Source organism: Apodemus sylvaticus, chromosome 1 (genome assembly GCF_947179515.1).
Source record: "Apodemus sylvaticus chromosome 1, mApoSyl1.1, whole genome shotgun sequence".
NCBI classification, from domain to species: Eukaryota; Metazoa; Chordata; class Mammalia; order Rodentia; family Muridae; genus Apodemus; species Apodemus sylvaticus.
This window is the reverse complement of record NC_067472.1, coordinates 113,598,425-113,626,395: the sequence shown is the minus strand read 5'-3', so window position 1 is coordinate 113,626,395 and position 27,971 is coordinate 113,598,425. Positions and strand designations below refer to the sequence as shown.

The following is a 27,971-nucleotide window of genomic DNA, read 5'->3' as shown; positions in this document are numbered from 1 at the left end:
ACATTTGGCCTCTTATAAGAAAATGGGAATTAGAAACATGTCCGTCTGAAACAAATACTATTAGTCACCCTAGGAACAATACTATACTTGTATATTTCAGCAGTAAAGCCTTTTATCCTTCTTTCCTTTGACTTAAACCCATGTCAGCTAGGTTTAATTTCAGTAATAGCTCTTATGTGTCTTCCTACTTCCTTTCAGCACAGTCACTTGTACCTAGCATAGCTACCCATATTATATCCATGTACAGTTTTGTATTTTGAGACAGGATCCCACTGGCCTTTATTGGCCTTGAATTCATATGAGATCCTGCAGGCTTTGCCTCCCAAGTACTAAGATTAATGCATGATGTCTGGCCCATGTAATCTTGCCATACTTTTGTGACTTTACCTACCAACATTTTCTCCTATTGGTAATTCTTCCTGCCTACCTGTATTTTTTTTTTTATCTTGGGACCCTTCTAAGTATTTGGTAGTAGCTATCAGTGGTCTTGCAAGATAAACAGTGTGCAGCAGAAAATGTGGCCGACATTATTGGATGGTACAATTCCATGGCAGTGTCCATGTATGCCATCAGTTGTACTGTCCTGTGATGCATTTATAATTTGGTGCTGAATGGAAACTATTAAGGTTTGGGTTTTTAATGTATATGGGAGTTTGGTCTTACATGAAAATTTACTTTGTGTGTACCTGATGCCCTGGGAGGCAAGAAGGATACCCTGGAACTGTAAATAGAAATTGAGGTGTTATGTGTGTGTGTGTGTGTGTGGTGTGTGTTTCAGATTAACATTTGGAAATCTTTTTAAAATTGTAGTCATTTGTTATGGGGGAAAACTTGATAAATACAGGACATTGCTTTCATTTAAAATATCTAGTACTGCCTCAGAATCTGTATAATACAGATTCCTTAGTGTGAACAAGAGAAACTGATTTAGTCTCTTAAAAACCACTTGGGTTTAACTGTATGTAAATTTTTGAAATAAAGGCTGGAGAGAGCTCAACAGCTATAGAGCACAGGCTGCTCTTGCAGAAATAAGTCTCGGTCTTAGTGTCCAGACACAACTTAATACTAGCTGCAACTCTAGTTCCACTGGGCCTAATGCCATTTTCTAGCCTCCTTGGGTACCAGGTATGCCAGTGATGCACAGACACATTAAAAGAAAAAACAAAAACCTCCAGTGATGGGCCTAAAAAAATGTTCATTCTTAGTTATACTGTGACACCACTTCTATAAATTATTCCTTAAAATTCTCCAATACTTTTTGATATGCTTATTTCAGTTTTAACATTTATCTTAGTTATAAGACAAAACCAGGTTTCATACTATGCTTTTGGAATTGCTAAATTTTATTTATAAACAAGAGTACCCTTTGGTGCTATAACCAAAGAAATCACATGAAGAAGGCCTTCCAGCTCCCACAAAACATTACAAGTTTTAATGCTGTATATGTACCATGTCTTTTATCCTCTATAAATGGAAGAATATATCTGGGAATATGACTCATAGCTCGCACTTGTGTTTTAAAACACAAAAAGGATCACATTCTAAGGCCACTCAAGAAATACAAGCAAAGATTGTTCATCATTCAATTTATTACATGTATGAATATTAACATCTCATGTTATCCATCTAATTCAATCAAAACCAACAAAGAAAAAAATTAACCATGTTTTTCATATGAACATTCTTTACAGAATCCCTGTAACTTAAAAGTAGAAATGTGTTCATCTGCATTAAATTGACAATTTTAAAAATATTTTCTAAAAAGAAAGATCACTTTTTAGTACTTAAATATATTTGTTAGTTACTTGATGGCATCAGTGTCCAAGTTTAAGGATAAGCATTACTGTTTCATTACATACTTTCCAAAAGTGGACATTGTGGATCATTCTAGCTGGAGATACATATCTATATGTAAGCACATATGTCCATTTTGGTTTTTTAATCTTGCTTTTCTACTTAAGAAAAACTAAGTTTGAACTTTGCTGCTTTAAGTCCCAGGAAGCTACTAGAAAAAAACATCATGTTAAGATTGCTGTTCAGTTCCATTCTTGCCCAATAAAAGTATAGAAACACTGTCTTTATTTGATGGTGTGCATAAATATTACACTCCATGGATAGCAAAAATATTTTTTATTTATAATTTACAGTTCACAAGTGAAAATTGTACATCTGTACACATACAATTTCATTTTGTTACATTTGCACTCATCTACAGAACTTTCACACAACAAGCACCTGAAACTGTGCAGGCAGTAGGAAATGCAAATACTAAAATGTATTTATTAACCAAATGACAGCTGAAGGCCCTGCCACAGCTAGACAATTTATATAGATATGTCTATATATACATAAAAAAATTCTTCACCTAGATCCAACAGCAGCTTTTGTTAAAAAAAGAAAAGCATACCTTTCTCATTTTATTTAAACTGACTCAACTGTATCACTTTCTGTTTTAATTTCAGTGGGTGTTGCTACACTTTCTTCTGAACAAGCTGGTGGGGCATCAATTTGTTCTTCCTTAACTTTGGGACTTTCACAGGGTTCTTGCAATTCGTTTTTGACAATGTTCAACATAATGTTCAAAGGGTTTTCAACTGGTGTCTTGCTGGGAGATGGTGTGCAATCAAATGAAGATGTCTACAAAATGAAAATCCCTATAAGTACTAATGAAAGTTCAAATCATATCAAGTAACTATTTTGTAAGAGTTCAGAAAAGGAATACCACAATTACAGTGTTTGCTTCCCACAAGCTAATAACGCTGTTCAGTATGTACTCAGCAAGGAGGTATATTGACACCACTAATAGAAGTCAGAGAGGCTTCAGTAGTTAACTGTTAGAATACAGAGGGAATCCTATCCTAACTTTGTGAGTCTGTTATGTAAATTTTAAAATAGTATTTTGAGATTTTTTTAAATCCCTGCATCAAAAATACTCTAGGAAACACTAGTCTTCTGTCACCTAAATATGTATTAAAATCTGTATCAAACCAGTGTCATGAGTAGTCAACATGTTTCTAAACTACATAATTTCTAGGGCTATTAGACTGGTGTGTTGCCCAGTTTATGTAAGTCATCATTTAAAGTATATACTAGAGCTGGGAAGATGACTCTGGATAAAATTAAAGTTAACCATGGAAGTGTAAGGGCCTGAGTTCAAATCTCCAGAACACATAAAATTGAATACATAAGAGAATCCCTGGGAACTTGTAGGCCATCTAGCCTGGTATAGTCACAAAAGAAGAGACTCTTGAAAGATTAAGGACTAACACCCAAGGTTTCCTCTGACCTCCATATGTGTTTTGTGGCACATATTCAACTTACATTCACATACATGAAAGTACAGACACAAATATTTTTATTTATTTATAGTGTTGCTATGTGGTCCTGGCTATCCTGGAATTCACTATGTAGACGAGGCTGGTCTCAAATTCTAAATATCCTCCTGCCTCTTGAGTGCTGTGATTAAAAGGTATGTGCCACCAATGCCTAGCCTAACAAATTTAAAAATATCATTCCTTTACTAAGTGACTAGACAATACATAAGAAAAAAATTTAGTTCTTTCCAGAGCCCTAAAAATGTATGCCCATTGTGATCCTTCTCTTTAGTTTTCTACTTTTCTCTGCCTTGTGGTCCAGTAAAAGTTAAAAAGATTCAAGTAAACAAAGCAAGAAATACAAAAACATTACTAAGAATTTTGATTATTTGTATTTTATCAGTGATAAATCAATTTACATCAGAGCCTATCAAATACTAATAGTTAATAAACAACCTACTAACATTAAAAAATAAAATTTATTAATGTAAGTCAAAACATACAATACCCAAAAAGAACTTACATTTTGATAATCTTCATAACATGATGGATGGTAAATCTGAAGAGGGGGGAAAAAATAGCTATTACATGCATGTTCATTTATAATACATTATTCTGATTAATTTTTCATTCCAGGGATGATAAAATCTGGTAAAAAAAAATTAGTAAAATCCAAAATTTTAACCTTACCTAACTTAAAGAGTAAAAAATCATTTCTTTTTTAAACTTAGCTTTCTGCACTTATGTCAAGTTTTATTTTCAAAAGAATAACAGTTCGGATCATGAAATATGGCGTAGTTAGACAATCTAGTTGAGTCTTAGTATCAGCCTCATATAGTTGCTAGAATCCCTCTAAAAGTAAACATTTAAAGTCCAGTATCTTTTTTACAAACCAGACCAACAAAGGATTATGAATCATCTTCAAAAGGGTGATTTACTCTAAGGAAACATGATAATTAGTACTAATAAAGAACTGGCAATTACCTTTCCGTCTACTCGAATAGCATTTTTTAAGTGCCATTCTTCCTCCTCTTCATCCCAGTACTGTTCAAATTGTTCTTGACAGATTTCACAACTCTAAAAGAGAACCATATAAATGAAATTTACATTGTTCATTAAGATAAAAACCTTTTGATTAAGAAATTTACAAAATATAGAATTTTGAGTAATGTCCAATAAATACTGAAGTTTTATGGATTGTTCTAGCCTTTTACAAAAAAGGTTAATAAGATTTCACTATGTTAGCCACTGATGGTATCCAACCCAAATTTGTCATGAAACAGTCAAGATTTTGTTTAAAAAGCTTACAAGAAATCCTTTTACATTTGCTTACAACATTTTCTCATGTACCTTAGGCTAGCATCCAACTCTATACGCCAGACCTGGTCTTGAACCCTGATCCTCTGTGCTGCCATGCCAGGGATAAAACATAATTGTTGATGACTTAAAAGGATATGAGGAACACTGCCAGACAGGGAATTCAACACCATTTCTATTACCTCAACTGCTCCAGCAGGTCCAGCAGGTACACTTTGGAACTCCTTTTCTTTAGCAGCCTCCTGAGTTTTAAGGACAACCTCTTCATGAACCTTTTCAAAAAACTGGCTTTTTGCACGTTCTTCCAAATCAGCTATTTCTTCAAATTCTATCCAGTCCTTAAAAGGAATTGATGTAAAAGATTACATTCATTTCTGTCCACACTTTTACAGCTTTGTCATAACTATAATCACCTTAAAGTTATGGGTACATTTTCATACAATATGCGGTTATTTTAATATACTTGTTTTCTTTGAGCCCTATAACTAATCTTTTCTTTTTCTTTCTGACAGGGTCTTAATATGTAGCCCAGCTGTCAATCATGTAGCCATGCTTGGACTACACTGGCAATTTGGCCGACTGGCAATCTTCCTTGTGCCTTAGCCTTCCACATACTAAGATTATAGGCCAAATCAGGCAGTGACTGAGATCTTAATGCTAATTTCCTATTAACTCTAAGATACCACTAACTTAAGATAAACTTCACAATTTTTCAGTTACATTTATTTTGGAACTGGAGAGATGGCCCACTGGTTAAGAGCATTTATTGCTCTTGTGAGACCAGGGTTCACTTCCACTAACATGGTAGCTCACAACCATCTGTTAACTCTAGTTCCAAGTAATCCAACACCCTCTTTTGGCCTCCTCATGCACTATATGCATAAGTGCATTCCAATTTAAAGAATAGCTAAAAGTTCCAACAAGCACTAAAGAAAAATTAGAAATTTATATATTTTTAAAAGATTTAGGGTACAGGTGTTCCAAGGAAGCTAGTGTCATCTCATGGAGCTGGAAGTGCCGGAAAGATGCTCATACACAAAATAACTGTACATCTAAAAAACAAGTCTATATTCCATGGATCAAGTTTTATTCAGAAAGCTTGCTAGCTTTTAGTAATACTTCAGGACATAACTACCATCTAGATAATCTAGAGGCTATGGATTACTTACTGTCAGACTGTAGTACCATCGTCTATGAGTGACTTTTCTGCTAACATCTTTCTCAGTTCTATTTTGCCGATAATGCCAGTCCAAGTGATCAGCATAAACATCTGTCTGGGATGTCGTAAACCTCATTCCACAAGAGTAACACTGAATCCCAGTATACAGCCGATTTATAACACTGTCATAACGTCTATTTTGAAGGGAAAAAAAAAAAAAAAACCAACTTTCATTTTTAAGACTTGACAGTGGCTAAAAACAAACTAAAGTTTTATATCAACAGAAATCAAATAAGAATGATATATGTAAAAATTACTGTGTTACTAATCCTTTTTTACTTTAGCTTTTGGTTAAGTGTGAAACATGTAGCCTATTTTCTTATTTATAAATTTGCATTGGTTACTTATTCCCTTTTGGCTAAAAATGGAGTAACACTATAGGCTAACAAAGCAATAGCAATTCAACTGCTTGGTATGTAGTTACGATTCAATATAGAGAAGACATGATTAGTAGAAAGATATGACAAGAGGTTTCACCTCTCTATAATATTAATGTTTTGAATAAATCAAATGTTCTTTTCCAGTTTAAAGAACAGTTAAAAGTTATAATAAAATAGTACGTTTAATAAGAACTAAAAAATTATTTAAAGATTGTGTACGTATGTTTACGTGCACATATGTGTATAGGGGCACATGGATCCAGGTGCCCAAAGAGAATAGAGATGTCCAATCCCATGGAGCTGGAGGTGCAGGAGGTTATGAACCACCTGATGTGGACGCTTGGAATCCAACTTAGAGATTCTAGAAAAACAGTACATGCGCTTAACCACTAAGCCATCCTTCCAGGCCCTAATGTTTACATTCTATTTACAATTGTTCCTTGCTATTTATAGAGCATGATGGCTTACACTTGTAATCCCAATATTCAGAGTTCAGCTCAGGCTAACAAGACCTCTCAAGAAAGAAAAAAGGAAATTATAATAAAAAATAAATATAAAAAATATGAAATAAAGGCATGAATAACTATTAGTGCCTAATATTTAAACTTGAGCAGCAGATAAAAGGTAGGATTCAAGCTACAGTTATCTGAATAATTATCACAGATAAAAGTACTTATCACAAACGCTTGGTAGAATGAGTTCAACCCCCAGAAACCACAATGGAAGGAGAGAACCAACTCCCAAAACTTGCCCTCTAGCCTATGCTAGACACAATGCACATCAATAATTAAAATTTAAAAACATCACATACTGCTTCAATTCTTCAATTGTGAAATTAGTAAGATCTGGAACGTCTTGATCTTCATTCTGATCCTCCTCCTCCTCAGGGGCAGACTGAGCAACAGCCTCATTTACCTCTGTAGTTGAGAAGATTCACTTTTCAATACATATTCTGTTCTTTATAGTAAAACACTGGTTACAAGAATACAGAATACAGAAATCTAGCTAGTATTAAGTATGTTTGATATGAAGTTTACTGGCAAAGAAACCTAAAAAAAATTTCTTAGAATCTTGTTCCTCAACATTTCAAATTATCATTCTTATTAATTTATTTTTTTTTTATTTTTTATTTTTTGGTTTTTCGAGACAGGGTTTCTCTGTATAGCCCTGGCTGTTCTGGAACTCACTCTGCAGACCAGGCTGGCCTTGAACTCAGAAATCTGCCTGCCTCTGCCTCCCAAGTGCTGGGATAAAAGGCGTGCGCCATCACAGCCCGACTCAAATTATTTTCAAACACCAAATTAATAGATGGACTAATAAAAACTGGTACATGATATTTGTAGTAATGTTAACTAAAATGGTCCAGGAGGACAGCTCAATCTTTCAAAATTGTTAACATTTTCTTTATAAAAAATTACACTTGATTTTCAAAAAACACCAAAAGGTATACTAATTTATTCAAGAATAGAACTTTACAATAACTTATTATACCTCATAAAGGTAGTATCTTTGACTTAAGTTTGGTGTATGTAAGTATACAGCCATACTCACGTGCTGTAGCTGAATCAGGCTGTGACAATTTGAGAATTCCTGTTTTTAGCAGTTTTGAAAACAATTCATTTACATCCACCTGACTAAGATGATTATCAGGATATGCCTTAGGAAGACCGCCTATAAAACACACAAACAAAAAATTCCTTAATAGAACATAAAGATTCATATACTAAGTATTTTTTCAAAGTTATAGCTTTCTTCAAGATATTCCACCAACAACAAATCTTTTTAATGATAGGTTTAATTATTTAAAAAGCTCAGGTTTTCTTTCTGGCTGACAAATCATTACTTGGAAAATATTTCAGGATAAAAAAGTACTTAGTATTTTAGGATAAATAATAAAAATATGTATGTGTGTGTACACATATATATTATATATAAGACTTATTAAATTATCAAATTTAAAATCTTATTTAAGCTAAAATTATTTAAATTTCAAATTATCAAATTTATTGAATTATTTTAACTTATTAAGATAATATATTTAATATATTTAAATAATTTTTATACTTGTCACTTTATCACTTCATTTTCACACCAAATAAAAGCAGGATTCAAAGAACAATAAGCCTTATGATCCTTCTATGCATGCAGCACCATGTCTAAGACCAACTCCCACCTTTCTATTTCAATAGCCCGATCTGGCCACCTCAAAAAGTAGTTCTCCAAGAATTAAATAGTGTAGTACTGCTGACTGTTGCTCCCTACATGATAAACCAGAGAAATAGTTCTTGAAAGGGTATGAGCCCTGAAGCACAGGACACCTAGCCCTCTGATATTGCTGAGCTGGCCTTGCAAAGGAATTCAAACCATTGCTAAGCACTGTCAACTTTACCAAAGCTTTAACAAATTGAGTAAGACAACAATCTTCTCAAATCCCATTATTTTGCTAGCACTAATATATATATACGATTTTTATTTACATATATAATTAACTGTCTATTCAAATTAAATATATCTAAATGCAGGAATAAGTTTGCCTCAATATTTAATCAATTACAATGGCATTTACACAAGTTAAACATTTATATTCCATTAGAATGACCTATTTATATGTATGTCTAAGGGGGATAATTAGCTATTCATTTGTTTGGAAGTATCCAAGTTTTGCAGTGATAAAGAACATTATGATACTAATTCCTGGAATTTTAGCTAGAAATTCTACTTTCTAATTGTGAGACATTAATTGCTTACTGCCTTAATTTTTACTGCTTGAAAAGAAGAATAGTTCCTCCCTGAGGTTGACATAAGGGTTAAATATAAATAGTTTTTGTAAAAGCAATGAGGTGTTATTTGGTACAATACACAATACTTATAGTGGGAGAGCAAATCTGTCACACTAAAAGTTCTTTAAAGGATGAACCTTACTAAACCCCTCCTAGCACAAAGCCTTGCATGCAATGCGGCAAATGAATAACAGAACTACAGAATTAAATTTACTTTCAATTAAAGAATATTAAGAGAATCTGAAAGACAGCTTCCTAATAATAGTTCATGCTTTTTGAAAGAAAAAGTAGAACTTAAGAAAAATACACACAAGGTCTCATCCAATATTCCCAACCCAGGAAACAAACTTCCATTTTGTCTGCAACAAGCCTCTTACATGATTTTTATATATATATAAAACACAACATTCTAAAAACCAGAAAAAAGTATATAGTTCTTAAACCTTATGTCATTAACCTCAACATGACAAACTTTTTCTAAAGAATTTTATTTGTGTGTGCACAGGCACATATGTACAAGTACAAGTGCCCCTTAGAGGCTAGTCCTAGTGGGTCTGTATATACATGTGCATATGTGTATAAAGATATCTTCACACATGCACAAGTACCCATAGAGACCAGAGGTACTGGATCTCGCTGTAACTCAAGCTTCAGATTATGAGCTGCCTGATGTGGGTACTGGGAATTAAACATAGGTCCTCTACAAAAGTAATATATATTCTCAAATTCTAAGCCATCTCTACAGCCCCAAGGAATTCTTTATTCAACAAGAAAAAGCAGTTTCTAAAGGAAAATACATTCATATGACACTTACAACTTACTTTTACAAATCTCATTTTATTTTCTTTTAAATTTTAAGAAATTATATTTCTTCCAAGAAATACTGACACTATTACCTCCTTTTATAGAGGAAAAATTGAACAAGGACAACACTTGTTTATGCTTGACCCAACCACAATTATACAATGGAGGGGAGAGGAAGTTTGCTAACTAACCCTAATTGTCCATCTAGAATTTAAAAGAATATGTATTAAATTCAAACTGACAGAATTTTAAGAACTAATTTGGGAGATTTTTGTGGATGGTATGAGTGCTTGGGGTGGAACTCAAGGCTTTGTACATGCTAGGCAAGTGATCTATGACCAAGCTACTCTCTAGCCCCAAAAGTATGCTTCTGAAACAGCTTAGAAATGTTTTGTTTTATTTGGCTTGAAGCCAGGGCTTCATGCATGCTGGGTAAGTACTGTACTCTAATACTGAGCTGTATCATATTCCTAGGCCTTATAATTTAGAAACTAGAACAAGTATCACAGCAATGTGTGTGTGTGTGTGCCTCACACACACAAATATATTTCCCATTTACCGGAAAGTAAAATTAATTCTAAAATTCATTATTCTTCCTCCTGGAGACCTGTCTAAGAAATTAAGGTTTTTTTCTCTTCACCTACCCATTAAAAACTTTCAAATGAATCATTTATGAGGTGTTATCCCCTAGTATTTATGTTTACTGGATCATAGCACACACTAAAAAAAGCTACAAATACCAACTAAAGTTTCTACAATTTATAGTTTTCTTCACCCTATCACAACAAAATTATCATTCCTCTAGCCAACCTCCACTCAACAGATTTCCTTCCCTCTTGATTACACTCTGTGTTTCCAATCTAATCCTCTCAAGCTGTAAAACAAGGTTTGTATGACCATAGGTCAACAACATAAACTCAGAGGATAAAAACACTTTAGCCAGATTAAATTTCTATAAATTAAACACAAACTCTCAAAAATGCCATTTTCTAAACTAAAAGCTATTGAACAAAAGTTATGTCTTGAAAATATCACTCAGTTCAAAAGTACATACCTGAAGGATTTTGAATAAAAGCTCCAGGATTCTGTGGATGAACTGGTAAAAACTGTTGTCCTTGGCCAAACGCTACTGGCTGAGCAACACCAGTCAGAACCTTTAAGATAAACGTTAATTTTAAGAACATCCTTTCTATAAATCACATTCTATCACATACAAATGTCCTAAGGCCCAGATCGGTGATAAAGATTTAAAAACTAGTAACTGTTGTACTTCCACAAACTTTCATAGCTTCTGTTTCAGAGTTATAAGGAACTGAGACTAAGTTAAAACTTCCTTTAAGTGAGAAATAACATTCAGGATACAGAGGTATGACTCTGAGTTTGAGGGTACTGTGGTCTACAGAGAGAGTTTCAGGACAGCCAGGGCTACAGAGAGAAACCCTAGAGGTGAGGAGCAATGAGGAAAGACTTCTTAAAGTATAGAGAAACCTATGTGTTTATGCTATACAATCACTCTCCCCTGGGGATATGCTTTTCCTTATTTCACAAAGAGATAGCTGCTAGTTAACAAAGCTGAAGTTAGAATCCCTAACCTTGGCGTTTGGTTACCACTCAAAAGTTTGTTTCAGCCAGGTATGATAGCATATAACTATAATCCCAGGAGTGGTAATTTGGGAGCGGAGGCAAGAGAACTGCAAATTTAAGGCCATCCTGAGTTATGCTAACAAGACCATGTCTTGAAAAAAAAAAGCGAAGAAAAAATAATGCAGCAATGTAAACTTCAAGTAGTCATCCTGTTTGGCATCATTTTTGAGTAAAGTTATAGCTGAGTTCAAAGTATATTACAAAAGTCATCAAAGGGAATAAAAAAGAAAAACCAAACAGCTGGGGATGGTAGCTCACATCTAGCACTTGAGAGGTTAAGACAGGCATGGACTACATAGTTTGATGTCTGGACACCCTGGACTACAGAGCCTCACCTACAAAAAACAAATATAAGAATGTAGCCTTTAACTATGGCTTTGTAGTATATCATCTACTGAGAGTCTCTGAGTTCAAGCTCCAGAACCATAAAAAGAGAAAGATTACAATAAAGTAATATAATAAGTACTATAGTAACATACAAATTTGGCATTTTGGATTCAAGTATATAAATCTATTATTCTATTATTATATGTATAGTATATATTGTATATCTGTTATAAATCATTTCTGAGTCTTGTTATCCTTGTGACATCTCAATGGTGTAGAACACACACACAAACCAATTTGATACATCACAGAAAAAAAAAAAAAAGACTAAACAGCATCTGGTAATAATAGTATCATTTTTACCTAGTTGAGTTCCAGGTCATATGAAGCTACACAAGAAAGATCCTATCTCAAAAACAAACAAGCTGGAGTTGGCTCAGTGGTTTAAGAGAACTGGTGCGCTCACAAAGAACCTGAGTTTGGTTCCCAGAACTCCCGTAGTGGGTGGCTCACACCACCCATTCCAGTTTCCAGGGGAAATCTGATACCTTCTGGTCTCCAGTGTTACTATACACACATGGTATACATACATGCATGCAGGAAAACATTCATACACACACACAGAATACAACAAATAAATCTTAAAAAAACAAAAAGCAAAAAACCAAGCATGCAGAATTAAGCCAAGGATGGTAAACAGGCCTGTAAACTGAGCAGTTAAAAAGCTAAGACAGGAGAATTGAGAATTCAAGGGCAACCTGAGCTCCACAGCAAGCTCTAGTCAGCTTGAGCTACAAATAAGACTCTTTTAAAACAAAAAATGTCCAAGTATACAAAATGGATGTCTGTATTACATATTCATATGACTACAAATATCAAAAGGCAAGTAGCAAGTTTGCCATATGGACATTAATATCAAGCAATTGTATACAACTAGAGTACCTAAAAAATGTGGTGAAAATAGAAAATTAAAAAATTATAAAAGTAGGCGGGGCAATGGTGGCACACGCCTTTAATCCCAGCACTTGGGAGGCAGAGGCAGGTGGATTTCTAAGTTCAAGACCAGCCTGGTCTACAAAGTGAGTTACAGGACAGCCAGGGCTACACAGAGAAACCCTGTCTCGGAAAAAAACAAAAACAAAAACAAAAAAAACAAAAACAAACAAAATTATAAAAGTATATACAACTTTCTTAACTCAGACTAAGGAAATTCTTGGTTAAAAAATGCATTCAAAGCGAATCAGTTCTAATAGTTTAAGCAAATGAGTGCACTATTCAGGGTAATAGAGATCACTGAACATCGTATTAGCATAAAATAAAAAAACTAAAAAGAATTCAACAAAAAAATGTGCAGTAAGGCCAGCAAGCCAGCTCTGTGGGGAAAAGGTGCCTGCCATCAAGACTGATGATCCTTGGTGCCCACATGGGTAGAAGAAAAGTGCTTCCCACAAGTTTTCCTCTGACCTCACCATGGCACATACGCACACCAACACACACAAAAATACAATTAATAAAAAAAAGTTTAGTGGCAGTCAGTAGAGTATTTGCCTATAAAGCCCTTGTTTAACCCCAGCACTAGAAACAATAAGCTCAACTGTAGTTCCAGCACTCCATGGGTAGAGACAGGAGACTCAAGTTCAAAGTCACCTACTAGTACACACAGTTCAATACCAGATCAATGCTAAATGAGACCTTTACACACACACACACACACACACACACACACACACACACATACACAAAGAGGGAGGAGGGAGGGGGACCTGAAAGGATGCTTCTGTTGTTAGAAGTGCTTTCTATTCTGCTCTTCCAGAGGACCTAAGTTCAGGTCCCAGCATACTTATGAAACAGCCCACAGGAGCTCCAGTGCCCTGCATCTGGCCTGTGTGTCACTTGGACACACTTGGAAAGACAGGCACATAACACATAAATTAAGATCTTTTAAAAATAAAATAAGTGCACACATTCTATTACAGAGGAGGAAGACAAGAAGAAGACTGAGATGATTCAGTATCTTGGAAGAGCTACTATCATTTTAAGTTTCAAACATCAACCCCTAAAACACTCATCTCACTTCCCTAACACCCAGGTGTTACAATAAGAACTTATACCATAAAGAACATTCTGGGCCAGGCAGTGGTGGCGCACGCCTGTAATCCCAGTACTTGAGAGGCAGAGGCAGGCCGATTTCTGAGTTCCAGGCCAGCCTGGTCTATAGAGTTCCAGGACAGCCAGGGCTACACAGAGAAACCCTGTCTTGAAAAAAACAAAAAAAGCAAAAACAAAAACAAAAAGAACATTCTTAAAGCTTTACCCAAATACTAAAAACAATTTTTAAAAAAGAAAAAAGTTAACTCAACCTTGAGAATTAACCTACACAGAATTTGAGAGCAGCCTAGACTACAAATCTGTCCTAAAAGTAAGTTTACTTACCTACATATTACCACATAATTTTATAACTAGAACAGCTTACCTGTTGAGATGCCTGAATATTTCCTACTGACATTGGTGTAGGTAAATTGCCAAAGTTTCCAAACTGAGAATTTTGAAGATTCTTTTCATCAAAATAGTGTCCGGAAGCTCTGTTAATGGGATTTGGGAAATTCTGGTTTCCAGGGCCATGTGGTCCATTAAAATTTGGTCCTTGAGGTGTATCAAATATTTGTTCATGTCTTTGGAACTGTAATCCTTGAGATGGGACATTAAAAGCATTGCCAGGTGGATCATTATATGGGCCAGACTGATTGAAAGAGTCAATTCTTTGTGAAGGATGATTGTCAAATCGAGTTCCTTGTAGACCAAGAGGAATATCAAATCTTGATGCTTGCTGGTGTTGTGGCCCATCAAATCTTTGAGGTACACCATCAAATCTTGGTTGAACCTGCTGTCCAGGTGGCCCATCAAATCTCTGTGGACCTGGCTGACCAGTTCTTTCAAATCTAGGACCTGGCTGGCCATGTAATCCATCAAATCTTGGCAAAAGTGATGGCTGACCTGGCTGTCCATCAAACCTTAAAGAATGACAACCTTCAAATCTAGGACCACCTTGACCCAGAGGCCCTTCAATTCTCAGGCCACCTCCTGGTACAGGACCTTCAAACCTCATTCCACCTCCTTGTTGAACTATAGGTCCTTCAAACCTGATCCCAACCCCTGGTTGACCATGTGGTCCCTCAAACCTAAGGTTCCCACCTAATTGATTATGTCCTTCAAACCTCAGACCAGCTACAGACTGACCATGGGGACCTTCAAACCTCATTCCAACTCCTTGCTGTAGCAAAGGGCCCTCAAATCTGATACCACCACCACCACCTGGCTGACCATGAGGTCCATCAAATCTAATTGCAGCCCCTGATGGACCATGACCCCCTTCAAATCTAAGTCCTCCTACAGGCTGGCCTCGAGGATTATCAAATCTAAGACTGCCCACAGGCTGTCCATGAGGTCCCTCAAACCTGAGACCACCCACAGGTTGACCACGATGTCCTTCAAACCTGAGACCACCCACAGGCTGACCCCCTGGTCCTTCAAATCGTAAACCACCTGCAGATCCTTCAAACCTCAGACTAGGTGAACCTTCAAATCGAAAGCCACCTCCTCCTCCTTGACCAATTGGCCCTTCAAACCGCAGAGGAGTTCCTACTGGTCCTGGAGGACCTTCAAATCTCAAAGGGCACCCACCTCCTAACTGACCTTGTGGCCCTTCAAATCTCATAGGTCCTCCTCCCCCCATTTGTCCTGGTGACCCATCAAACCGAAGAGAACCTGGTGTAGGAGGTCCATCAATTCTAGGGCTTAATTTATTAGGTCCTTCAAAAATCATCTTGGCTGGGCCATCTCTCGTGACAGATGGCCTACCAGGTCCATCAAATAATGGTCGGTCTTCAGCTAGAGCTGTAAGTCGCTGATTTGTATCAAGGCCAGCAAATCTTGATGCTGGGCCATCTACAAATGGTTTATCTGAATCTTCATATCTAGGTCGCTTAAGTGGAAATCGATCATTGAATGGTGACCTCTGCTCCTCTCGTACACCTTTCAAAAAGAAAAATATACATTTTTCACTAAATTAAGTTGCATCCACTTATCTCTATTTCTTATAGTTATCTAAAACTTATCCAAAGATAGATTATCTCACTATATTAGTGGGTAAGGAAGAGACAGACAGCAACAGTAAGTTAAGAAGATGCCCTTTTGATTCAGATACAAATAGTATTAAAAACTTCCCATCCTGTCAAGATACTTGTCATTACACTTTTGAGAGAAAATTACTTAACATCTGTAGTTTTATTTCCTATCTGTAAAACTAGAATACGTATTTCCTTGAATTTTGTGGATTTAATCAAATATTTAGAAAATAAAACCTAGTGAAGTTCCTAATATAACTGACTATCAATTAACTAGGTCCCTTCCCTTTCTATGGGAAAAGGCAATGAAACAGATACACACACATACACACAAAGGTAGTCTGAACAGTGATAAAATCCAGCCCCACTTAGCTTGTTCATTTTCCCTTCACTGCTGTGTGATTCAATAGGCATAATCTCATTTAACTTTTTCTACCTTTAGCAGAGACTTGCTCGTCATGTCTTCTCCGGCCCTCATGGGGTGAAAGATTCTCAGCATAAGAACGACTCCCAGATATAGGAGAAAGACGTCTTGCTCTTTCACTAAATTGTTCTTTTCTGTCAAACTGTGCTCCACTATTCCTACTTGCATGTTTACTTTTGGATGGCTCACATTCTATTCCAGACAACAAGGCATCAGTCAAAGGGTAGTCAAAAATATCAGGATCTAAGAGATCAAGTCTTGGAAATGAATGCTGAACCTGTGTCCTTTTCAGTTTTGCTTTATGTTCATAGTAGGTTAATTCAGCATCAGATAAGAGAGGTTTCTTTTTTAATCCACCTTTATTTTCTTCTTTAGGACTATCCCGTACATTGCATCTATGTTTACCTTCTTGATACTGAAATAGCTGTCGAATTTGATGCACAACAACAAGGAACTCATCCTGTGTAATTTCACCAGATGCTAAACGTTCACTCGTCTGCATAGGGATGATAAAACAAAATTAAGTATTTTAAATATAAAAAATACAAAAAACTGAATAAAAGAAAATAACTACATGAGATTAATGATAGTTACTACCTTTTGAAGTAATTCTCTTTTGCTTGCAAGAGTTAACTCTTTAGGAATTTGAAGATTGGCATCTACACTTAATCGATGCTGCTGCTTTGGGGCTCGAGGTGACAAGATTCCTTTAGTGCTTGACCAGCTCTCCCTATGCCTTAGATGAGGAGGTTTACTATGTTCATCACCCTGTTGTAAGCTGAAACCACAAAAGTATTATTATTTCAAAGTGTTTATTTTAAAAAGAAAACTCCCAGGTTGTACTTAAGGATATTTTAAGGATCTTGTTAAATAAAATAGGAATATAAAGTTTTTCTAGAGTTTAACGATTTGATTCAGGAGAAAAATGATTATCTAGGTTTGATCCCTAATAGCAGTACTACCAGCACACACACACATAAACACACCCATTTAAAAGAAAACAAGCTGATGGAATAGAATCATGAATTCAAAGACAGAGTGGGCTAGCTAGCACGTTCCAGGCCAAGTGGAGTTATATAGCTAGACCATGTCAAAAAATACCAACAATTAAAAACAAAAAACAAGCAACTGCTATTCTTGCATATAAACATACAACAGCTTAAGTAGATGAGCAAACTTTTCTAAATGTTCTTGTCTCTAATGAAATATAAAGTATGTAACCCACTGGGGTTGTTTTTAACTAGAAATATAACTGTAATATCCAATTAGTACCTAAATTAACACCTTTGAAATGCATATGGTAAAGGCAGGAATGAAGGATCACACCTACAATCCCAGCATTCAGGAGGCTAAGACTGTCATTGGACAGAGGTTAGCATGACAATACGTTTGAGTTTTGCCTTAATAAAGTAAAAAATGTCAAAACAAAAAACCGTACATTTTGTATTTTACCAGAAACAACAGCAACATACCTTTTATTTTCTTCCCAACCAGATTTCCATCTTTTGGCAGACTTAGAGCTTTGCCAGTTCTCTATATTCTCCTTTGGGTCACCACCTGACTTCATAGAATGTTGACCTGCAGTTTCTTGAGGCCGGTCCTCATCCATCTTTTTCAGTCGTCTGGGATCTCGAACATCCTGCTTAGCACTTCTCTTAATATTTCTTTCTTCCCTGGAAGGTGGTGGGAATTCTTCCATGTGTGACTGCTTAAGTCCCGACTGACGCATCTTTCCAGCTTTGGGTGCCAAAGTGGGAGACATACTTCTTTGCCTTCGTTTGGGTGACCGTCTATCTCTTCTCTTTGGAGAATGTATAATTGGTGACCGAGACTTAGGTGACCTTGATCTTGATCTCTTTCTCGTACTTGATCTCCCTGGTTTTGTCCCCTGTTTTTCCAATTCTTCCGTAACCATGTCTTGTTTTTGGACAATGCCATTTATGATTTTACTTCTACTTCCAACCAACCTGTGTTCAGACGATTTCATGTGTTCATCTTTATCCTTCTTTTCTGCAGTTTTTCTCTTTTCTTTTACATCTTCATCTTTGCCCTCAGCTTTATCCTGAAGATGCTTCTTTAATCGTGGATCTCTTTTACTCATATCAGACAACCTCATACTTTCAGATTCTTGATTCTTCAAGTCTTTTGTGTGGGATAATTTGTTTTTCAAAGGTGATGGTGATTTAGATTTAGATTTAGATTTAGAATCTAACTGGTCAAGTTCTTTCTTGGTTATTCTTTCACCTGATTTACTTTTATCTTGCTTGGATGAATTTAGTTTTTCAGAGGGTACATTCTTACTTGTTTTAACATCAGACTGGTTTATTGTGTTCATTACAAATTCTTTCCTATGACTCTGCTCTTTGCCATGGGAAGAATGTTGGCTCATCCTGTTAAGACGGGGATCCCGGTTAGTTCCTTTCAAGTCTTGCATTTGTAAGGATGGACCCGCTCGGTTTTTGTCAGGTTGTACAGGGACCTGATGGGGAGCTTTGACAGCCATAGTGGGAATTTGTGGAACATGTAGTTTAGATGGCGCTGATCCAGGACCCAAGTTGGCTGTCTCCTGCTGAACGCTCAGAGATACTGCCTGAAATACAAAATGTTCATGTTAATACCATAGCCCATGTAGACTGTTGTATTTCCTTGTCATTATAAATATCCATTTGCTTAATACTGTATTAACACTACATACTTTTGGGGTGGGGAAGGGGGAGTAAGAAGGGGTTAAAGGTTTCACTACATAACCTTGGCAAGCCTGGAATTCACACAGAAAGAGGTCTTTCTGTCTCTAGCTCCCAGTGCTGGAATTAAAAACATATTCACCAAGCATGGCAATATTCTATTTCTAACATGTGAATATAATGAAGAGTCCAAGAACATAAATGGCCTTACTTCTTACAAGTCCTTTATAGTTTAGAATATAATTTCTAATACAATAAAAAAAAAAATAACAATTCCTCGAAACTATCCATGATTCTAAACCAGACTGAGGCTCACAACAGTAACATGACTAAACTTCAACTGTTCTGCACAAGACATAGAATGAGTCTATTAAACTGTCATAAAATGGTTCCTTCTCAAAATGTTAATGAACTTAAAAATTCTGTCTTCTTTTTGTTGTTGTTGTTGTTGTTGTTGTTGTTTTTCGAGACAGGGTTTCTCTATGTAGCCCTGGCTGTCCTGGAACTCACTCTGGAGACCAGGTTGGCCTCCAACTCAGAAATCCACCTGCCTCTGCCTCCCAAGTGCTGGAATTAAAGGTGTGCGCCACCACTGCCCGGCTAAAATTCTGTCTTCTTACATTTCAATCTCAAACAAACTTAGATGCTAAGTAAAAGTTACAGTCTATCATGAGAACAAACAGATATGCTTTTGGGTTTCTTTGTATTTTTGATGACTTTTGTAAACTTTTAGAAACCTAATTTGTTCATGAATATTAAAGACATTCACAATACACTATCTTAGAACTGAAATATTAAAACCGTATTAAAAACAGTGGCAAAAAACAAAACTACGGTACTAATCTGGTAAAAGTAGTATTTGTTTTCCTTGCATTTGGAGACATGCTGCCCAGGCTGGCCTCAATCTTGCTATGTGACTAACAATGACCTTGAACTTCTGATTCTCCTGTCTCCTATTCCCAACTACTAGAATTACAGACTTGTGCCATCAAACCTGGTTCTGTGTGATAATAGGGACCCCAGTACTGATCCCAGTACATGTGTATCTCTGTGTGTGTGAATATATACAATACATATATACACATACATACCACATATATACACACATATAAACACACTTGTATCCTAAGACAGCAATCTAGTAGAACATATTGAGAAAAAAAACACCATTCATAATCAAGTGTTTTTTTAGTAACGATATAAAACTTGACTTAACCAGAACCATAATTTTTAAAATTAAAGTAGGGAAAAAAATCAATAAAATATTCAAATACAAAATAACTATTTCCCTATTAGAGTATAGTTAAAGACTTAAATATCAAATTTCCCCTACTTACCAGTTGTGCCTTAGCTTGTTCTAACTCAAGCTCCAGCTTTTTCTGCTGAAGTTCTAACAACTGTTTTTGTTTTGCCAGTAACTGTTGCCTTATTAGTTGTTCTTGGGTAAGATTCTTTTGTATGTCAGGTACAATGGGAGGAGTGGAGATACTGGGGGAACTGACCACTGTGCCAGGTGTTGAAGGCTCATCAGGCTATAAGAAAAAAATAACTTTTAAGCAAAACATTCATCTAGAACTGCCAAAGATCAACTAAAAATTATCAACTTTAACTTACTATTATCCATAACTGCAAATATCCAATACAAAAAGTTCACAAAAAAATGCTTAGGGATTTAAAATGCCAAATGTTACATAAAAGATGGTGATTAAATGCATACATTTATTACTTTTTCAATTTAAACTGAGTCTAGTTTTGCTTTTTGGAAAGTTTACATAAGTTAGCACTTAATAGTCAAATTGTACTACCATATCCATCATTCATATAAAGACTTACCGACTTATTTAAAAATTTGGGATTCACATGGATGCTAGATGTATTCACATTAGGAGGCAGAGGTTTAATAGGCCAAGCAGGATCTAATGAATTGACTCTGACATCCAAGGCATAAAGTTTCTTCAAAGGGAATATTTCATCCCATGTAGAACGTAATTTAAATAAACTTTTTCTAGTATTTTCATCCACCTAGAACAACAGAATAATTCTCTGGCTTGTTAAGTTACTATAGAATGTTATTTTAAGTATAAAGCTACTTGCCAACTCTCATATTATCCATCTGTACATAAATATCACAAAGATTTATTAAAGGCCGGTTTGATCACTAAAGTTAATAAAATTAGTTCTCAAAAGAAATCAGAAAAGTGGTTATCTAATAGACTTCAAGCAAGCAACCAGGCAACTTTTTATCTTTTTAAAAGCACAAGTCTCCCGATTTTAGGGCTTGATATAATATTCCTAATAAACTCACTGGATGAAAACATAAAGCCAGAAACTGGTTTACCTGATGGTTAATTTTTTTTTTTTAATTTACTTGCTAGCAGTATACAGTTAAAAAAAGAAAATTATCTTAACAACCAAATGCAATATACCATGACTATTATCTATGAGCTACTTTAGGTACAGAAGATACCCTCCTAATTTTAATTCACAAAATCCTAGGCAAGAATGGGCATTATATATCTTGCCTGTTCACACTGTAATATATGTAAGGAGATTTTTTTTTAGAAAACAGAAAAATCCAGTAATTAATAAAACAGGTTTTAAACTTTAGCCCTATTCATATCATTATATATTCATATCATTAGATAATGCATTTACAAGGTCACCTTTATGAACTGTAATAAAACTAGATTCAGTAAAAGCAAGATACCAAAACCCCAAATAATTGGAACATACTGAAATTTAAACCAGGTTAAGTTCCTCTAAACTATTACAAAGTGGGCTGTCCTTAGCCTCTGGTGATTAGTACTTAGGAAAGATCTAATATTCATACCGCTGATACTTTTTAATATCTGAATTATAGCTTTCCAAACTATTCTATTACTATTCTATATACTATTCCAAACTATTCTATATACTATTTCTTTTCTACCACTTAAGTAACCCTACTACCCAATTCTACCATATAACATCAACTACATTGTTAGGAATCTTTAAAATAAATATCTTCAAGGGCCCTACTGCTCAGTGTGAATTACTTCAGAAAACACCTCCTGCTAACCAAACAACCAGTTACAGTATCACAATGGAATGTACAACTTCTAGCTATGAACACTAACAAGCATTTCTCCCATGCACTCAAGAGAAATTAGAGTATTTCCAGAGTAACTTAAAGCAACTAACTGGTCCACCATTCACAAACCCCTGTAAGTTTAACACCTTAACAAAGTAACAACTCTAAAGGACATTGTTGGGGAAAGATGTAATAGGAACGATGGACTGAGGGCCAGGAGGATCAGGCTTCCTACTCCCCAATACTAGATATTTAAACTCCAAAACTAGGCACTCTGGAAGCTTTTTGTACATATTCTACAAATAACTTCATATAACCTATACTCACATTTCAAAAATATACAATTATAAGTTAATTAAGGTATATTCAAGTCTTGAATGGATTAAACAGCATCCATTTTAATATTCTAACATAAAAAACTAGCATTTGCCACTTTCCTTGAAAAGACACTTTACAGTAAATGTCCAAAACAACAAAACATTCCACCACCCAAGAAAACCCAACACAGACCAGAATTTATTTAATCTGGAACACATTTAAAAATTTTCAAATGTTTCTAAATATATATACCTTTTCAAACACACAAATAAATGTTGCAACTAGATTTTTAGTAAAGGCAGTGAGATACTCTCTTCCAACATTTTTCACGATAGAATCCATAAGGTACATAACTGGAAGCTTCTCTGAGGAAGGAGCCTGAAGTATAAAAAAGAAACTGAGAAGTTTAGTATAGTGAATTACCACCAAAAAATTACTTTTAAAAGTGTTTTTAAGCCTATAAGATAGACCTCTAGTTTTGTTGGTACAAAATGATTTTGATGTTACTTTATAAGCCCTTAAGTGTTCAAAAGTACTTGTTTCTTAAAATGTTTTAGTTGTGCATTTAAAAAAAGCTCAGAATTATCAAAAGGAAAACCATTATCTTTAGTACTCAATACTTAACATAAATTTGTGTGCATTTGGTAAAGTGTTCAAAGTGGCAATAAAAGGAGAGGGAGAAATATTTTCTGTAATCCAAGTGTCAGCTTAGGGATCTGTGTTTATGTTGTACCTTGAATCAATCAAGTAGGTGCCCTGGTTTCACTGGATAATTTTATATGTTAAAGTCTATGAAACTTTGTTACCTATAAAATCATTAAGATCACTTTTCTATAATCCAAATAATGAACTTAAACACACTTCACATACGAAGTCAACGGCAAGACGCTTAAACCTTGCACACAAACATGCAGAAGTGCAAGCTTGTTACTGATACAAGAAAAACTGGACAGAGGAGCCGCTGCTGAGTCATGTAAGTCAGGTTCAACTGGACTGGAAACCTGGATGTCCTGAAGATTTTCTTCACAGCATGGACTGTCGTCGAAATATTTCTCCTCTTACATGCACAAACCAAGGATTCTAAATTTGTGCTGAGCCAGTGTGGTGATGCTGATAAAGGTACCAGCCCTTCCAGTTGCCCCAGTTGAACTGCAAAGCCTACCCACCACTGGCTTTTAGAAGGTACAGCAAGCTTCCAGAAAGCATCAGCAGGTTCACAGACTTGTTGAGGAACACTAACACACATGCCACATAAGCTGTTAACTGACTCCACAGGAGTACCCATGATTTAAGAAAACAAAACTTAGATGAAACCCCAATTACCCACCCCATGTGTATATGAATCTAACTGAACTCTTACCCATAGCTACCAGTAGCTAGGGCAGGCTCACACTTCTAGGGTATATGCAATGCCATACTTCACAAAACAGATTGCCCTGACAAGTGTGTGGAAATGCTCTTGCTTCTGTTATAACCTTTACAACCAAGGTTGACTAAAGAAATGTTTGAGTAATTCTGTATTTAAAAACAAAAACAAACAAAAAAAACTTAGGTGCTAATAAAGGGTTCACAAAGCCACTGTGTGGGGGCAAACTATTAAGTACCAACATGTCAAATGTTTTATTGCCGTGTCTTCACTTTATCATGTCTTGTTTTATACCATTTAAGAAATTATTGCACTTAAATAGGCTCTTTTAACACCACAATCTGTTCAACAGGCTAGTGTTTCACTGCGCAAGGGAAGTTCTTCTATGTAATAGCCTTTTTCCTATGGTTATGAGAAGACTGAAATTAGGTGTGAGCCCATTAGTTTAGTATTGCTGAGATGCTAAAGAGTAAAAACACAAACATACACTCCCTGAAGCATTAAACCAAGCCAGTTGCTACCAAATAATGGCGACCCCTCCCCTCACCCCCAACCCAGATAATAAGAGTCTTTCCCCAAAGTGACCTTATTATTTTTTACAAAAATAACCAGGAAGCATGTGCCCAAAAACTTTTGAGCTGTCTTTTACCAGAAAATAGTCCACCTATTTTCACCACTTTGTGTAACAAAATACACAAATACAAGTTTTATGTGGTCAATATATTCTGCATAAAGTTTTCAGTTCACCAAGGTCTTGTAGATCCATTTTAAAACCAGCAAGAAGCTGTCTCCTTTGAATGCAATCTGAGCTGCTAAATAGTAGGTGCTGTGAATACCAATACCCAAAATATAGTTTGAAAACTTTTGTTCTCCAAGTGCTGTTCTTTTTTAAAAGATATTTAAAGTCTTCAACAAGGAAAAAAGGTACATTTTCTCTGCCAACACGTATGTAGTTATCAATAAAAAGTTGAGTATGAGGAGCGCTTCCTTCTTAAACCTCATACTACTTTCAAAAGACAGCTGTTTCACAGGCATTCAACAGGAAAAGGTGAAGACTTGTTTTAGCTGTCAAAATGAACTCGATAAATTTGCTGAGCCCTTAAAGGAAAAAAAAAACCTTTCCCCCTCTTTAAATTAAGGTTTGAAAGGACCACGTGAAACCGTGTATCTTGTGAACTGATTTACCCAAAAGAGTGGATGGACCTAAAGAATGAACCCAAGTCACTTAAAGACTTTTGTTTAAAACACACAACCACAAAAGTAAAAATTCTTGGAAACAGATTCTACACCTTACAAAGGTAAATAAAAAAGACAAATACATATTTTATATGTTTTATTCACAAATTTTATAATACCAGTCACACATTTCAAAACCATTTATTAGAGTCAGACCACTCAGTTGTACACTAGACAGAAACCGTCTCTAAACAATATATTGGTGGTTGTTGTTAAAGTGGCCTTTAAAAGGGGTTCACTCTGCTAAAAGGAGGCTCATCCTGATAATTGCAATCACTAACAACTAGAGAAAAAAAACTAAACCTTAAATACAAGCTTGAAAAGTAACTTAAAATGTATTAATTGGGAAGCGGTTAAGACTCAATATCTAAGTTTAACAGTAACTTTACTTAAATGACATATCGCTCCCATATGAATCCACAGAAAAGGAAGACCAGAGGGAAAACAGAAGGTAGCAAAGGACCACTTCGGTCAAGGGGTGAAGAAAAGCCAGCCTTCACTATCAGGGAAGGGAGAAAGAGAATAGGAAAAGGAGGGACTGAAATTTCAAAGAAACTTCAAGTATTTTGTTACCCACTTACAGGTTGGATAAGCTCTCCCACACACACCCAAAACCCCACCCTCAGCCAAATTTCCCTACCACTGGGGCAAAATCAGACCCTCTGAGAGGAGAATAAAAGTTTGATCCAACAGCCCCCCACCCCAAAATGGGGTTGACGGATGTGAGCAGCTGCCTGGCTGGCAGGGAATGGATTCTCCTCTCTTCCCTTTCGCATCATGTGCTTTGCAGGCGCCATGTTGAGCTAACAGGCCGCTGTTCCACTCGGGGCCAATTCCCTATACCCAACCCACCGACAGCTCGCTCCCAGGTCCCCCTTCACCTCCTTCCAACCCACAGAGCACAATTCCCCAAAAAGGACACTGAGGGGAAAGCCCCTCCCCACCTTCCCAAGGGCTTAAGATGGTTTGTTTTTTAACTCTTTCGCTCCCCAAACACAAACTGCCTCTAAGTATTCCCCCCATCCGAAAGGCAGTCCCCGATGCGTGCGAGCGTGGGGACGTACTCAGAGGTGGCCTAAATAGGGAGTTGGTAAGCGGAAATGGGGCTCCACCCTGCATCCTCCCCGCTCCCTCCCCGAAAGAGGCCCACGCTCCCAGCCGGGGCCAAAGACCAAGCCCGAGTCGGGGGTGGGGGGTTGGAGAGGAGGAATTCCGTCCCCCTTCGGATGGAAGCGAGACCTGGGATGAGGCTGACACTAAAATCAAGGAGTATTAGAAGAATAGGAGGCTGCGGGGTGTATAAAAACCTTGGCGGTTTGGGCCTCGATGAGAGAGACGATCTCCTTGGCGAAGGGCAGATTCTCCTCGGCTAGAATGGTCAGCATATTGATGTGCGGTTTGCTATTGAAGGTCAGGTCTTCCAACGACGACTGATAATCCCGACAGGCGTCCTCCCGGGCCCCCGCAGCTCCGGCCTCCGCCGGCGTCTGCTCTGACATTGCGCCGCGGCCCCCCTCCGAGGTCCGCCGCCGCCGAGGCTGAAGCCGCTCGACACCCCGCCTCCCTTCCGACGCCTCGGCCTCGCTCCCCGGGTCTCCGGCCGCTGCGGCTTCACCGCATGCTGACCGCGGAGGGGGGATGGGGGACGACCCAGGGGGAACCTCGGGGGAGAGACGCCGCAGCCTCACGGGAAATCTCCGTCCACCTCCAGCCGCCGCCGGGGCTTCTTTTTCCACAGACACAAAATGGCGGCGGCAGTGGCGGCTCCAGCTCCGAAAATGTCTGTGTTCCCAACCGCTGCGTCGTGCGAAATGAACTAGGGGAGGGGAAATGTGCGGTAAAGGGGCGGGGCCGTTGGAAACACAAGGCGGGATTGGCTGGCCCGCGCGTGTCACAGGCCCCGCCCCCGGCCCTTCCGCAATACGTCCAAGCGCCGCCTTCTTCCCCGGCCGAGTCTTCGGCTTTCGCAACACCTCTTGCTCGGAGACGCCGTGCAAAGGACGGTCGCCTCTCATTGGCTAATTCGTAAGGGACTGTTCGGTCATTTGTTACCATAACAACCCATGCAGGGAAGCCAGTCGAGGACGGAGGTTCCCGAGGACCGGCCCAACCAGTTTATGAAAACTGCAGCACCAGGCCCTTCGGTCCCTCTGCACTCCTCCAGCCACTGGGCGACTCCGTCAATCACCCTCCTCCCGCCTACCTCCTGGGTGTGGGCGGGGGTTGGCCTGAGCTGGAGGAGCAAAAGCCTCCAGTCAAGGCCAGTCGCCGGGTCTCAGGTGCTCCCGGGAGCCTGGGCGGGGCTCGCCGGGCCAGCTGTCTCTCTGGCATTAAGGCGGCGACGCCTGGCCTTCCTGGCACCTAGATTGGAGTTAACTCCCGCAAACTGCACCTAGACAGGCTTGCCTGAGTTGAGTCCCCAGGAAAGTGCCTTTATAAAGAGGTGCTATGTGAGAAAGGCGTTCCCAAAGGACTTCTTTTGAAGAAGTCACATTTCTGGAAGGGTATTCACAATAGTAACTGGCTAGCCCCGAGCCTAATGGCACTCACCTCTTCAATCTGCTACACTGCCAAATGGCCTTAGAATACTTACAGTATCTGAGCCATGTTTGATGGCTCAGGCCTTGAACCTCAGCCCTCAGGAGGCAGAGGATGGTGGGTCTCTTGGAGTTCGAGGCCAGTCAAGTCTAAATGTCAAATTCCAATCTAGCCAGGGTTACATAACCAGGCCCTATCTCAAAAAACATATACATTTAATCCCAGCACTAAAGAGGCAGAAGAACGGTGATCTCTGATTTCAAGGCCAGCCTGGTCTACAGAGAGTTCCGGGACAGCCAAGGCTACACACACAGACCTTGTCTCAAAAAACAAAAATACATCTGGGACATATGGGGGAAAATGCCAAATAAACTGATGACAAGTCCACTTCATGATATGGTTAAAGGGAAGGCTTTTATTGTAGAT

General features: G+C 37.4%; 1 protein-coding gene across 2 annotated transcripts; it reads right to left on the bottom strand.

The window, feature by feature from the left end:
* Positions 1–1,569: 1,569 nt before the first annotated feature.
* On the bottom strand, positions 1,570–26,806 carry Pcf11 (PCF11 cleavage and polyadenylation factor subunit). Of its 2 annotated transcripts, none has more exons than XM_052158600.1 (16): positions 26,315–26,806; positions 22,658–22,783; positions 20,851–21,039; positions 20,355–20,549; positions 17,806–18,923; positions 16,931–17,111; positions 16,346–16,829; positions 14,259–15,817; positions 10,869–10,968; positions 7,782–7,901; positions 7,042–7,147; positions 5,801–5,984; positions 4,814–4,969; positions 4,299–4,391; positions 3,838–3,873; positions 1,570–2,637 (listed from the first exon to the last, which is right to left on the bottom strand). In XM_052158600.1, exons 1-16 carry the CDS (start codon positions 26,504–26,506, stop codon positions 2,422–2,424), a joined length of 5,055 nt encoding a protein of 1,684 aa, XP_052014560.1. In that variant the 5' UTR covers positions 26,507–26,806; the 3' UTR covers positions 1,570–2,421. The 2 variants fall into 2 exon arrangements, with proteins under 2 accessions (XP_052014560.1, XP_052014569.1); XM_052158609.1 differs by having other exon boundaries at positions 16,739–16,829.
* Between the last annotated feature and the right edge of the window lie 1,165 nt (positions 26,807–27,971).